Genomic DNA, 14,577 nt, shown 5'->3' on the forward strand with positions numbered 1-14,577 from the left:
ACTGCCTTGTCACAAGACATAATTATAGGTATGCTAGCAGAAATGTAACTCAGCATGTACATGCAGGTACATTAGCAGAAAGGCAAACACACACTCGTTGAGGAAGGTGAGATTCTACAGTCCTAACTTTTACTCTGTATGGATGTGATAAGAGAATCTTGATGAAGGTCTCCCAGATTTTTGGGAAAGTGAGACAGCTGTATTTGTTAACAATAATTATATTCACCAGGCTTGGTGAATATTGTAATGCTGTAGTGAATTACAGAAATAATCTCACCAATTCATATCTGCTAAGTCAGGCAGATATGAATTCTGTATAAAAGGAAGGTTTGTTCCAGTGGATCCATGTCATAGTCCTGCTCTTCCAGAATAGCTATAGGACAAGTAATAGATGTAGTTTCTGTGATCCTTCAGACATTATTGTTTGTCCAAAGTACAAAAGTTTGCGGGAGCAAGAGATGCTGTCAACCTCAGAATGGTCAAGAAGATGGAACATGTGAAATTTCCTCTGAGGTGCACTGAATGTAGGGAATGGAATGAGTTTTTTTTTGTGTGTTCTGGAATTGTTGGAAGAAAAAACAGAGTTCTGCTGATTTTGTGAAGGAGATAGCCATTAGTTAAAAAAATGTTGTACATGTGATTGCGTTCACCGGAAAGACTAATGTGGTCAGAGCAAATGGTTCTAATTTGATTGGCTAAGGTTTTGATAATACTACATTTCTAAGAGGGATGGTAATGTGGTAGATGATGGATGTATCTTTTACTGTGAGTAGGCTTTCTGTAAACTGAAAATGATAATGCTGCATTAGACATTGGCTCACCAGTGTCAAGAAAGAGCAGGCAGTTATTGGACAAAGTTTATTGGGCTATATTTTCAAAATTTTCAGGGAACCCATAGCTGTGCCACTGATCTACTTGTAAGTTTTCCTGCCATTTAAAGTAGCCAGATTTCATGAGGTGCAAGAGAATCTGAATGAGTTCTGAGATTTTTTTTTTTTTTGAGAGATACATTAGTGAACAGAGAAGCTATATCAAGACCATAATGTCAGTATCTTTGAGGATCAGGTTTAACAAGCTAGACTTAAAGTGCACAACAGAGTTTTTAATATGGAAGAAAGTGCTAACTGTAATGAGAGAGCTCTTGTGCTAAGTATTAGGCCACTTTTATAGGTAAGGGAACTAATACATATAAAGTCAGTTTGCCCTGTCCGTTTCAAACCCACGACATGACTACTATGCATGACATGTTCTTCATTTGGCCATGTGCTTCAGACACATTGGAAATGTTTTTAGCACACCTCAACAGACAACACCTAAAAATACGTTCCACCATTGAAAAGGAAACCAATAAATGTCTACCCTTCCTTGACACTCTGGTCTCCCTACTGTCTAACAGAGCCTGATCTTTTCAGTCCATGGAGAAGTTCTACAAAAAATAGTGGGAGATCGGGGGGGGGGGGGGGGGGGGAGAACTAAAGGTCATACCTGGAAACTGTATAAAGAAGGTGTGAGTAGGAGAGTAAGGGGAAGGGTTTTTTCATGCAGAGTTGTGAATGATTGGAATGCCTTGCCTGAGAGTGTGGTGTCTGCAAGGAGTTGGAATGTGTTCAAGGCACGGTATGATGAGCTATGTGTGTGTGTGTGTGTGATAAAAAGACCTCCCAGATGAGTCTTTGACTCCATGAGGTCTTGGGGTAATAATAATAATAATAATACTGTCCACTATAGGTCCCAAGCATGTATTCTGTTGTGTATTTTTGGTAATCCATAAATCTGAGAAAGTCTAGGATTACAAGGTTTAAGCTTTTGGATAATTTCAGGAGACCAGGATATAACTTTGTTTAATAATGTTATTAATAACTACTATAATGTTACCCTTATTTGCTTAGTAATAATATTCTGGTTTTAGCGTAGCTTTTTAAACATGGCAAGTTCTGGATAGGATAGATTCCTTTTCTGAGATTCAAAAGATTTTTTAAATATTGGCAGCATCCAACCAGATATAATTGGCCATATGGGAGGAGAAGCGTTTGTTTTGGAGCTAAGTAAAGTTATGGTTGAGGCTGAAGGCACTGATAGCTTCTGTCTTGAACTGAAAAGATGAAAAGTTCATCACAATGTGTACTGGAGGCAAATGACAGTTTTTGTATTTTATGGTTAGATTACTCAATTTTTGAATATGGTGGGCTTTCACTTTTTAAAAAAAAAAAATTTTTTGTATTGAAATGTCAGAGACATTCAAGAGAATGGTCCAAAGCTCAGCATTCAGCATGTTAAACAGCTCATCCTGTAGTGCTTGGATAGTACCTTTGTGTCAGCCAACATGTGCATGTAAAGTCAGTATGCCCTGTCCGTTTCACCCACAGCATGACTACTATGGATGGCATGTTCTTCATTTGGTCATGTGATTCAGATACATTGGAAATGTTTTCAGCACACCTCAACAGACAACACCTAAAAATACATTCCACCATTGAAAAGGAAACCAATAAATGTCTACCCTTCCTTGACACTCTGGTCTCCTTACTGTCTAACAGAGCCTGATCTTTTCAGTCCATAGAAAACCTACTCACACAGACTTGAATGTACATTCATCATCTATCACATTACCATCCCTCCCAGAAATATGATATTAATAAAACTTTTGCCAAATAAACTAGAACATATGCTCTAGCCACACTTCTTTTCCAGAGAACTCAATCATATCTGGGACCCTTTTATGGAGAATGACTTTCCTTTTCACAAAATCAACATAACTATGCCTTCCCTCAAACTCCTCCCCAAAATTTATAACACAAAAACAACAACAACAAAAAATCCATTGTCTTTCCTTGCATCTGGGACAGCTAAAATTTTTTTTTCATGTTTTAGAAAAATATGACATACATATCTCCTTCAAGTAATACCCAAATTTAGCTACCCTTACCCACTCACCAAATTACGCTTTCCATTATCTTAACTATCCTAGGATCTACAGCATCACTTCTCCTGCAAACTTTTGTACTTTGAACAAAAGTTCAAAGTACAATATCCATCGAAGAACAGCTAATATCCATCAGGAGGAACACAGAAATTATGTCCATTACCTGAACTAGAAGCTGTTTTTATGCTATGGATACAAATCACTAGATCCAATGGAATAAAACCTCCCTTTATAAATCAGAGAGCTAATTTCTAGGCTGCTTGACTTTACCAAAGATCTGGGAGACCATTTATATTGAGCCCTTCTGCAATATTCCATCAGTGCATCCAATGATGCCAGTTAGAATGGCATGCACATACTTAGCTGTATTAATTTGTGCCCATGAAAATGCTGTGTTGACCAAAGCAAAATATTAGTTTAATAATTTATTAGCTAAATAAATTTAGTTAGTAATGATTATCACTAGACATGACTTTTCTAGTGATACTTCCAAACATCAACCTGAGTAAACAGGATTTTGTATTTTCTTTATTGAAATATTACTCATTAAAGTTTGAATGAATATCCCTTATTGCTTTAAAAAAAAAAAAACAGCTGAGAATGCCCTGGTGTATCTTAATTTGACTTCTCCTGTCTGCATGTTTAATTATTATTATTATTATTCAGGCCTCCATGGAGTCAAAAGACTCATAGTGGGAGGTCCCACCCTAAGAAACACAAAGTCTATCATACCACTCCTTAAACTCATTGACCGTTCTCGCTCTCACCACTCCATCAGGCAATGCATTCCACAGTTCAACTACCCTCCATGCAAAGAAACCACTCCTCACCCTCTTGCTCACAGTTTCTTTTCGTAACTTCCAGGGATGGCCTCTTGTCATCACTCCTTCCCACTGTTCAACCAAGCGAAAGAACTCCCCAGTAACAATCCTGTAACCACCTCTCAACAGTTTAAAAGTCTCAATCATATCACCTCTCCTTCTTCTGTCCACCAAACTCTGCAGTCCACATTCCCTCAGCCGATCCTCATAACTATCATTGTACAGTTCTGAAACCATCTTTGTCATCCATCTTTGTACCCTTTCCACAGTTAATTTATCCCCTTCAAATCCTGGGGACCAAATCTGGGAACAATAGTCCAAGTGTGGTCTGATCAGGGCCTTATACAATGGAATGATAACGGTTTTATCTCTGCAGGTCAGTGTCCTTCTCATTATTGCATCAATCCTCTGTGTTACCTTCACCACCTTTGCAATATGTCCCCTAAATTTCAGGTTTCTATCAATAATCAACCCCAGATCTTTTGTCTCCCCTACTTCCTCCAGTATAACTCCTCATAGAGTATGCAGTGTCCCATCGATGTTTTCCAAACCTCAAGACCTTACATTTTTGCAGCATTAAACCGACACCCCCCATTCCTTTGCCCATCTATCTAGCTTATTCAAATCCTCTTGCAGGGCTACCGCATCAGCACTATTACTAATAATCCTTCCCAGCTTTGCATCATCTGCAAACAACTGAATATCCCCTTGCAATCCACTGACAATGTCATCATTAATATAAAGGTTAAACAATATAGGTCCCAGCACTGAGCCCTGCGGGATCCCACTTGTAACCCTCTGCTTCCTTGAAACTGCCCCACCATACACAACTCTCTGATACCTATTGTACAGCCAATCCCAAATCCAGATGACCAATCTGACATCCAGACCAATTTGCTGCAACTTAAATATCAGCTTATCATGTGGTACCCTGTCAATTGCCTTCGCTAAGTCTAAAAAAATGGCAGTATATGCCTTTCCCTCATCTAATGTTCTTGTAACTTTATCATAAAAGGCTAGCATATTGCTAAAACAAGAGCGCCCCTTCACAAATCCATGTTGACTCTCACAGATAACATTACTTCTCATCTGCCCAATGTATACGGTCCTTCACTACTTTCTCCAAGATCTTTCTAACTACTAACGACACACAAACTGGTCTATAATTAGACACTGTCAGTCTGCTACCGCCCTTATGCAATGGCACTATCTTACCTTCCTTCCATTCCATGGGCACCTTTCCTGCAGCCAGACTTTCATTGAAAAGCCAGGTTAAAGGCACTATCAGTTCCCTAGCACATTCTCTCAAAACTAGTGGTGAAATACCATCCAGTCCCATAGCTTTACTGACATCCAGAGTATTCAGTATTTGAAACACACTCTCCTCCTGTACCTCTAAACCTTGAACCTGTGCGATTCCTCTAGCATTAAAACTAACTCCTTCAGGATGAAATACTCCAATAAAGTGTTCATTGAACAATTCTACTGTGTACTCTGCATCAGTCACTCTATTCCCATTTTTATTCCACAATATCATTCTTCCACAGTCATTTCTCCTCCTACTGGCCACGTAGCTAAAAAATTCCCTAATATTTTATTTGAATCTTAGGGCTCATCTCATATTTCAGTTTCGTCTTCCTTACCATACTAGTCACTCTTCTGGCCTATGTCTTATACTCTTCGTGCATCTTCTCTTCTCCTGTCTCCTTATATGTCTTCCACAGCCTCTTTTTCGCATGCAATTGCTGTTTATCTTCTTTATCCTCTTCTTAACTCGTGGTATACAACTTACCATTGCTGCTAACAAATATTCTTTCATAATTTCCCACGCACTAATGATATCCTGGCCTTCCAATTCCTCTCTCCATGAAACTTCCCGAAGTTGACGTCTTAGACTATTATAATCACCTGCCTGATAATTCCACATACGTTCCCTTCTCTTTGACTCCTGCATGTCTATTCATTTTCCAAGTCAAAACCATATGGTCACTCTCTCCAACTGGTTGGAGAGATGTCATCTCAGTTATTATCAACTCTTCTGATGCTATAACCAAATCCAAAACTCTTGAACCTCTTGTTCCCTCTATTACTTGTTGCCTAAGACATTTGTCCCTCAAGAATTCTAGAAATTCCATTCCCTTATTGTTACATGCATCTTCCTCTCCCCAGTTTATAATACTGTAGTTAAAATCTCCCATAACAATCATTCTTCTTGCACTTTCCAAACTCAACTGTCTAAACATTTCCTGGTCCCCACCCTCTGTACTGCTGGGTCTGTAGCAACATCCCACTAAATATCCTGTTTTGCCCACCTCTTGCTCGCACCATATGCTTTCAAAATCATTATGTCACTGCCTTCCAAAGTCTCCACTCTTAGAGGACATAGGTTGTCACTTATCATAAGCAGTACTCCACCACCATGCTTTCCCTTCCTATCCTGCTGAAAAATGCTGTACCCAGCGACTTCTATTCTTATTATATCCTCTTCTGTCAAATATCCTCTTCTGTATAAAGAGCCAAGAATTATAATTCGATATATAATGATAATAGAATGAATCAAAAAAGGCAAGGATTTGATATCTAATTTGTGTATTAGAAAACAATGCAGAAGAAAATGGATGTTGGAACACAATGACAATTCTTCAATATACCAAATAAACAAACAAAGAAACAGAACAAAACAGAATAAAGAGAACCGGTGATTTTGGCATTGAAAGCAAACTTCATATAACTCTTTCTTTTCAGGTTACACGGTGATCAGCATTCATATTTATGAATTTAGGGACACAAAAAACATGTTGAAATGATTATTTTACTTATAATTAATAAAATAACAATTGACGTTTCGACCCGTGTATTGAGGTCATCATCAGAAAAATTACATGTGTATATGAAAACAAGCTACATGCTCTTGCACTATACAAAGGCAAATCGAATCTATGCTGTTAATTGATATTTTATTTCGTCTGACCTCTAGTGGTAAAATTACAATAAACTCTGCTAAAATCCTCCCGTACTAAGATTTTTTTCAGCTCTCACCCACCTTATACAACTTCAAGGGATGGTCTCTTGTTCTCACTCTGTCTCCAAATATTCTATGAAAAATCTTATCCATGTTAATTTGGTAATTACCCCTTATATATCCTGATAATGTCTTCCATTTTCCTTCTATCCACTAGGCTCTGTAATTTGCAATCTCTCAATATGAACTCATATTCTAGAAAGCAGAAATGAATTTTGTCAATCGTCTCTGAACCCTCTCCAACATCTCATCATCCTTTTGAAAACCTGGTGACTAAACCTGTATACAGCCTGATCGAAACATTACTTCTACATGTCAGTGTTCTCCACATCATTCTCATAATCTGCTGTATTCTGCTCACTCTTTTAGCAAAATGTTCATGAAATTTCAAATACTTATCCACCATCACCCTGGAACTTTGATCTCCTCCACCTCCTCTAAGATATCCCCACCAATCTGATTCTCTGCATCCCATCTTTGCTTCCCAAATTTTAAAACATTACATGGCAACATTAAACTGATATCCCTACACACTCACCCATTCAGACAGTCTATTTAGGTTATCTTGCAAAACTACATCTGTTCTATTTCTTATCTCTTCCCAACTTTGTATCATCTGCAAACAACTGTATATCACCATTCAAGCCCTTCCCAATGTCATTTGCATACAAATTAATCAACAATGGCCCAAACCAGACGCCTGGGGCATGTCACTAGTGACTTTGTGGGATATCACTCCCCAATACACAATTGCTGATACCTGTCAGACAGCCAATCTCCAATCCAACACACTAATCTACTATCCAAACCCATCTGTTACAATTTAACTACTAGTTTGTCGCTGGCAAATTATTTATTATTTATTACTAACTAGTTAATAATAAATAGGTAATAAATAAATAATAAATAGTTATTATTTTTATATTTGTTTCAAAATTAAAATTAATACTATGTCGCATATCACTTCCTGTTATATATTATGTCCAATTTCTGTTATGGTCAAGTAACTTGGATTTTCTTATAAATGTAATCTTTGAGAATGATAGTGTATTTAGTTCTACCTCCACAATTTACTGTATCTATCAATGCATATGTTCTATGGCCAGTTTGTTATGCAGGAGGAAAAATCTATCCTCTCACCTCCATATGAGGCTAACTAATCCTATTTAGTTGAAAAGCTCTAATAAGAATATTTGCATAATTTCTCTATGCAGCCATTTTAATCTTCTCCTATTTGTTATTATTATTATTATTGCATGACACCTCCATGGAATCTCAGGACTCAACTACAGAGGTCCACTCTACATTATGTAACATTACACAATATGTTGTTTACACTACTCCATCTACCACTACTATACAGCATTGTCTGTTAATTGCATATGTACTCTGACTGACCTGCTCATTTTGCAGAATGAAAAACAGACTGTCTGTGAGAAAAAAATCTTACTACCATTGTATGAGACCAGCTAACTCACCTTCACCTGTAAAAAAAAGTCATGTGAAGAACTCTTATCATGACAAGAATTGAACTCGGGGCTCTTCCAGTCAAAGGGTATGTGTCCACTCATTCATCCAATTGTCCTTATGAAGATGCTATTTAAAAACTATAAAATCTTGCATATTTAGATAATGCCACCTTCAAATAAATATTTGAAAGTGGCAATATTGCTTTCTTTAATTTTCTTTATATGACAAATTGCTAAAAAATGTAATCAAGTAGCAGATAATTGACTTTAAAGGATGAGATGACATATATAAATTGGATGTAAAAATAAAGGAAAGAATATTTAAAAAATTTAGAAAACATACTTATAAACTGCATATTGATTAAAATTTGTATCATGATGAAGAAGCCACAGACCATCTATGTTGCTAAATTGCTTATTACCATAGTCCCACATCCAAAGATTATTCCCAATTTCTCTTCCACTTGTGTACCACCTAAAATCATAAATTTTTATATTAATCTATCATTGTAACAGAAATTTAATTAATTTGTCCTCTTGTTTATTAGTAATAAAATCATTCCATTCTTAAAAATTGGCAGTAAGTTTATTCCTTTAGATGCTTGTTAAACAATTTCAAGGTAATTTTTATTTCTGAAATTACTGTAATTATTTATATTCTTGGAACAATCAGCACTATATAAATAAAACTTTGCCTTGTCTCCAGTGTAAACAACATTGACATCATACTGTTGTCGATAATATATTATAGTTTACATGAAATTACATTCTATAAGTATAGAATAAAGGTATGGAAATTTGTCTTTTTCTTTAATCACATTTGCCAAAATCAAAAAAATAGACTACTGTGTAAGGAATTATTTTTATTAATAAAACTTGTACTTGTCATTTCATAGGGATCTTCAGTATTTAGTAATTTCAGTAGTTTCATAAGTATTTAAATGATGGAACAGTAGCAATATCATAAAGGAGATCAGTAGAAATGATGATAGAAAATCTTATTAATAAAAATAATTCATATATAAGCAATCCACATTTAAGATAATCTGATAAATGGCATTCCAGTTTCTGGCTATATTATACCAAGTGTATAAACAAAAGTTTGCAAAGGAAGTAAGATATAGGAAACAAGGATGGTAGAGTGTGCAGAGAACGAAAGCGAAAGGCTTGTTTTATACTTTTGATCTATCAGAAAAGGAAAAGAAGAGTAAACACTATGAGTTTGCTGCTGCTATGATACAGTGGCAAGCTGAAAAGGCACCATGGTTGCAAATACTCTTTTCTAGGTGATAGAGATGTCTTTCATTGCTCAGCGAAACACTACCAAATCTTATTATTGAAGATCTGAAGTGGTTCTACCTTGTATGTATGGTCTCCACAGCAATGGCTCTGACCTCTCTCCTTGGAATACTGTTCAAACATTTGGGATGGAGCATCCAGATGATCTCCAAAATTGCTTTATGCTATCCAGGAGGCTAACTGATGATCCCTCTCACTAGATCCACACCAATCCCTCTCTCATAAATGTTTACTTTTTGCCTTATGTTGTTTGTTCTACAGGCACTTTCATGGATAATGCTCTGCCAAACTGGACATTATCCTTCCTCCACTTTTTTTTCCCCCAAAACTGTAAAAACAAAAAAAAAAGCAGCTACTGATCAACATCCAATTACAGCTAAGCTCAAAACTTACCAAACCAATTTCCCTTCTTCCTCTTTCATTCCATCAATCTCTATTCTTTAGAACAGCCTTTCTCATTCTATCTTCCCCAAACACAGCAACCTTCAGCTGTTCAAAAAAAGTCAAACATATTTCTTCCTTTCTTTTGCTCTTGTCCACAAATAGCGCTGATATATATATATATATATATATATATAGCATTGTCCATATATAGGCATTACAATGTCTTGTTTGGATGTGTGTGTGTGTGTGTGTGTATCAGATATAAAAGTGAATGCACAAGCTGTGCAGGAGGAATGATAAGTAGTTTGTGGATATACATCAAATTTGATGGATAGAAAGACAGAAATACTAGTGATGGACTGCACTTGAATGGATTTGGAATTAGGTTTTTTCTGGAGAAAATGTTGTTCAATAAGAATTTGGAAGTACAGAGTCAGGGAAATTACAGCTTATAGAAGGGATACAAGTAAGAGTGAGTGAGTGAGTGAGTGAGTGAGTGAGTGAGAGAGAGAGAGAGAGAGAGAGAGAGAGAGAGAGAGAGAGAGAGAGAGAGAGAGAGAGAGAGAGAGAGAGAGAGTGTGTGTGTGTGTGTGTGTGTGACCAGTTGGAGAATGATCAAAAGTGCTGAATGTAGCTTCTCAAGAGGTCCTTTAATTGAGTTGCATAATTAATATACGGTATGAAGTTGGTTAGATACTTAAGAGGACACTGCATTGTATGTATACTGAAGAAGCTGGAATAAGCAGGAGTTTGGGGCATTGGTTAAATGAACTTGGCCAAAAGTTATAGGCACTAGCAGCACTTATTTAATGAATGGACAGAATGTAAAGGTACAGCACATGTGCCAGGGAATTGACAAACTTATTTAATAGAAGCCTTACCCTGGGTCAAGTTTCAAAGGAGTGGAAGGAAGGAAGGCAAAATTGCACAATCTTCATAAGGGATATAACAGATCTCAAGCTTCAAATTATTATTACTATTATTATGGGTGAGTCCAGGTAGTCCTTAGACTCATCAAGGGAGACCTTAAACATCATATCCACACAATTATACAACATTCTCACAGTATCTATCATACCTTGCCTTGAACTCACTCACCATCATAGCACCTACAACAGACTCTGGCAGTTTATACCACTCTAAAAGTAAAGAACCCAGCTCTAACACCCCTGCTAACCACACTCTTGCCAGGCTTCCATAGGTGTCCCCTAGTTCTCCCACCACCAGTCCCACCACCACCTCTCAAATATATCCTCTGAGTTAATCCTATAGAAACCCTTTAGCAATTTGAATGTCTCAATCATATCTCCCCTTTTCCACCTATCAACTAATTTCTGCAACCCACAAAATCTTCAACCTGTTCTCATATGGTTCATTCCATAGACCTGCTATCATCTAAGTCACTTGCCTCTGGATCCTCTCCACCTCCTCCCCATCAAGAAGAAACTCTGGCACCCATATCTGGGCACAGTAGTCGAGATGAGATCTTATCAAGGCTTGGTACAGAGGTACAATAACTTGCTTGTCTCTGTTCGTCAAGGTATTTTTCAACAACCAAGTGAGTTGATGAGCTGATTTAGCTACTTTTGCAATGTGTCCCCTAAACTTCATCTTCCTATCCACCAACACTCCCAAGTCCCTGGCCTCATCAATCTCCTGGAGTACAGTTCCACCAATGTGGTATACTGCTGCTAATCTTTTCACCCCAAAATTTCACCTTACATTTTGACACATTAAATTGACATCCATTCTCCTTAGCCCAGTATATCCAAGTCATCCTGCAAGATTTTGACATCTTCTGCATTCACTATTGCCCTACCCAACTTTGCATCATCAGCGAACAAATGAACTGTTCCTCTTAGATCCTTCCCTATATCGTTAATGAACAAATTAAACAGCAGTGGTCCAAGAACAGAATCCTGCAACACACCACACTAGTCACAGGCCATCTTTTGGACTCTACTCCTGAATAAACTACTCTTTGATATCTCTCCATCAACCACCCACCTATCCATCTCACCAACTCTATATCCATTCCCATATGTTGTAGTTTATGGATTAGAATTCCATATGGTATCCTGTCAAATGCCTTAGCCAGTTCCAGCAGTATCATTGTAAACCCATTGCCCTTATCCAGTTCAGCCATCACCGTGTTATAAAACTTGAGCAAGTTACTGAGGCATGATCTACCCTTCACAAAGCCATGCTGTCCCCCCATACAGTATCTCATTTTTATCAATCCATTCCTGTATTTTTCCCTTGACTACTTTCTCCAAGGCCTTGACAACGACTCCTGATATGCTGATCGGTCGGTAATTTGCAACCGTAGTCTTGGATCCTCCTTTATGGAGTGGAATTATTTTCCCCTCTTTCCACACCTTCGGGACTAAACCAGACCTGAGATTCAGATTAAACAACATGGTCAAGGGCACTGATAATTCTTTAGCTGCTTCGCGCAAGACCCGTGCTGGTATACCATCCAATCCTACAGATGTATTCACATTAAGGTTCTGTAATAGACTATTCACCTCCACTTCATTCATCACAATTCCCATATAAACTAATGGCTCCTTCATTTTTTCAATGTCACCACCTGGATGATATACTTTTGCAAAGTGCTTGCTCCGTAACTCCACTATATCGACTGATTCAGCAACCTCCTTACCATCATCATTTTTTAAAATCATTTTGCCGTACAGTTTTTTTCTTGCTTGCAGCATATTGAAAGAACTGTTTGGGATTCCCTTTAGCTTGCATAGCTAGTTTCCTTTAATAATTCACTTTTGCTTTTTTTTACCACACTCATTACCCTTCTGGTCTGCACTTTATACCATTCATGTGTCTGCAGGTCACCTCTTTCTTTAAATTCCCCCCACAGTTGTTTCTTTTTTTTTGCAGCTCAAGCTTAATGGTGTTATTCATCCATTTAACCCCCTACTTGTTTTACTATTTGGACCCCCTAGGTATACAATCAGCCATAACCTCCTGTAAATGCTCCCTGACCATTTCCCATGCTCTATCAACATCCAGCCCTTGCAGTTGTACATGCCATGGCACTGATCCAAGCAATCTCCTAAGCTTGTCATACTTGCCAGCACAGTAATTCCACATACACCCTGTCTTAATCGAAAATTTCACACCTTTAGCCACCTCCCAGGTCAAGACATTATGATCATTCTCACCAATAGGTGGCTACATGGTCATATTCATTATAGTCAAATTCTCAGATGCTATTACCAGGTCAAGCACTCTCACATCCCTAGTATTTTCAATTACATGCTGTCTCAGATAGTTATCACTTAATAAGTGAATAAAATACATTTCCTTCCTCACACGTGTCCTCTCCTCCTTCCAATCAATGTTACTATAGTTGAAATCCCCCATAATAATTACCCTCCTTCCACTCATTTCATCAATTTGTTTATGCATACTGTCTCCACCATCTATTCCATCACCTGGTCTATAGCAGCACCCAACTGCATATTTTGTTCTGCCAGTCTCAATCTCACACCAAATAGCCTCAAATGAGCTCCTTTCACTATCCTGCAATACAACTTCAATTCTCCTTGGCTGCAGTTCATCAGCTATCATCAATAACACCCCTCCTCCCCATTTTATTCTCTCTGTCCCTCCTAAATACACTATAACCTACACATTCTATCCCACTAACTACATCATCTTCCGTCAGCCATGTTTTACTAATGCCAATAACCTGTGCCCAGGAAGAGCCAATCAAGGCCAAAAATTCTTCCTTCTTGTTCCTGGCATTAGTATACATTAAATGCAATGGTCCCTTTGTCCCACCCCTATCTTGATGCATTAATCTAACTATCCCATTCCGATTTTTTGTCCTTAGTATTGGTTCGGGTACATTATATACATTCTTACACTCAACTGTCTCACTGATGCCTGCATATCCACTTCCCCCCACTCCTTGGTAGTTCTAGTTTCCCTGGTTCTGCACATCCATTTTCACTTCATTCAGCAACACTTTTTCCAGTCTCCGCACACCAAATCCATTCAAATGCAGGCCATCCATCTTGTATAAATCCTTTCGCCCATCAAACTCATTCCACCTGTCCACGAATTCCACACCACACCGTCTGCATAACCTGCGTATAATGTCATTTGCAATTATGGCCCTCCTTCTAAACTCCTCTCTGTCATACTCGGCAACAGACTCACCACTCTAACTCTGTCACTCTTTTATTTCACTACATTTAACAATACTTTCAAGTCCTATATCTGTAGATTATATCTGTACATATCTGACAATGTGTGTCAGATGTTCTCATTAAAGTGTTTGAAAGGTTAGTCAGAACCAGGATACAGAATTGGGTTGACAAGAGTAGTATTCTTCTTTGATGAACAGCACAGATTGCTAAAGGAAGGTCATGTTTTAGTAATCCATGTACTTATTACGATAAGGTGACAGTGCATTGGACAAGAGGGATAGATGCATAGTAGTATACTTAGATTTTGAAAAGGCATTTGATAGATTACCACATGATAGTGGATAATTAAACAAGAATGGATGGGGTTGATATTAGATTAGTGCAGGATTCAAGATTGGCTCTCTCTAATAAGTATCAACAAGTTCTGTATGGAAGCGCAATATCCAGGAAGAAGGAAAGCCACTAGTAGTGTGCATCAAGGGTC

The 14,577-nt window shown here is 37.7% G+C and overlaps 1 protein-coding gene across 4 annotated transcripts in view; it reads right to left on the bottom strand.

Annotated features, from left to right (window-relative positions):
• Positions 1-14,577, bottom strand: part of LOC150110083 (contactin-like) — a 690,381-nt gene that overhangs the window by 586,760 nt on the left and 89,044 nt on the right. For all 4 annotated transcript variants that reach the window (XM_090391236.1, XM_090391210.1, XM_090391218.1 and 1 more), the window contains exon 4: positions 8,579-8,710. In XM_090391236.1, coding sequence (XP_090247362.1) covers positions 8,579-8,710 — 132 coding nt within the window. The remainder of the gene's footprint in view (positions 1-8,578; positions 8,711-14,577) is intronic.

The sequence above is a fragment of the Typopeltis vanoorti genome, chromosome 1 (assembly GCF_054136105.1).
Source record: "Typopeltis vanoorti isolate ZY-2024b chromosome 1, IOZ_Tvanoo_1.0, whole genome shotgun sequence".
Classification (NCBI taxonomy): domain Eukaryota; kingdom Metazoa; phylum Arthropoda; class Arachnida; order Uropygi; family Thelyphonidae; genus Typopeltis; species Typopeltis vanoorti.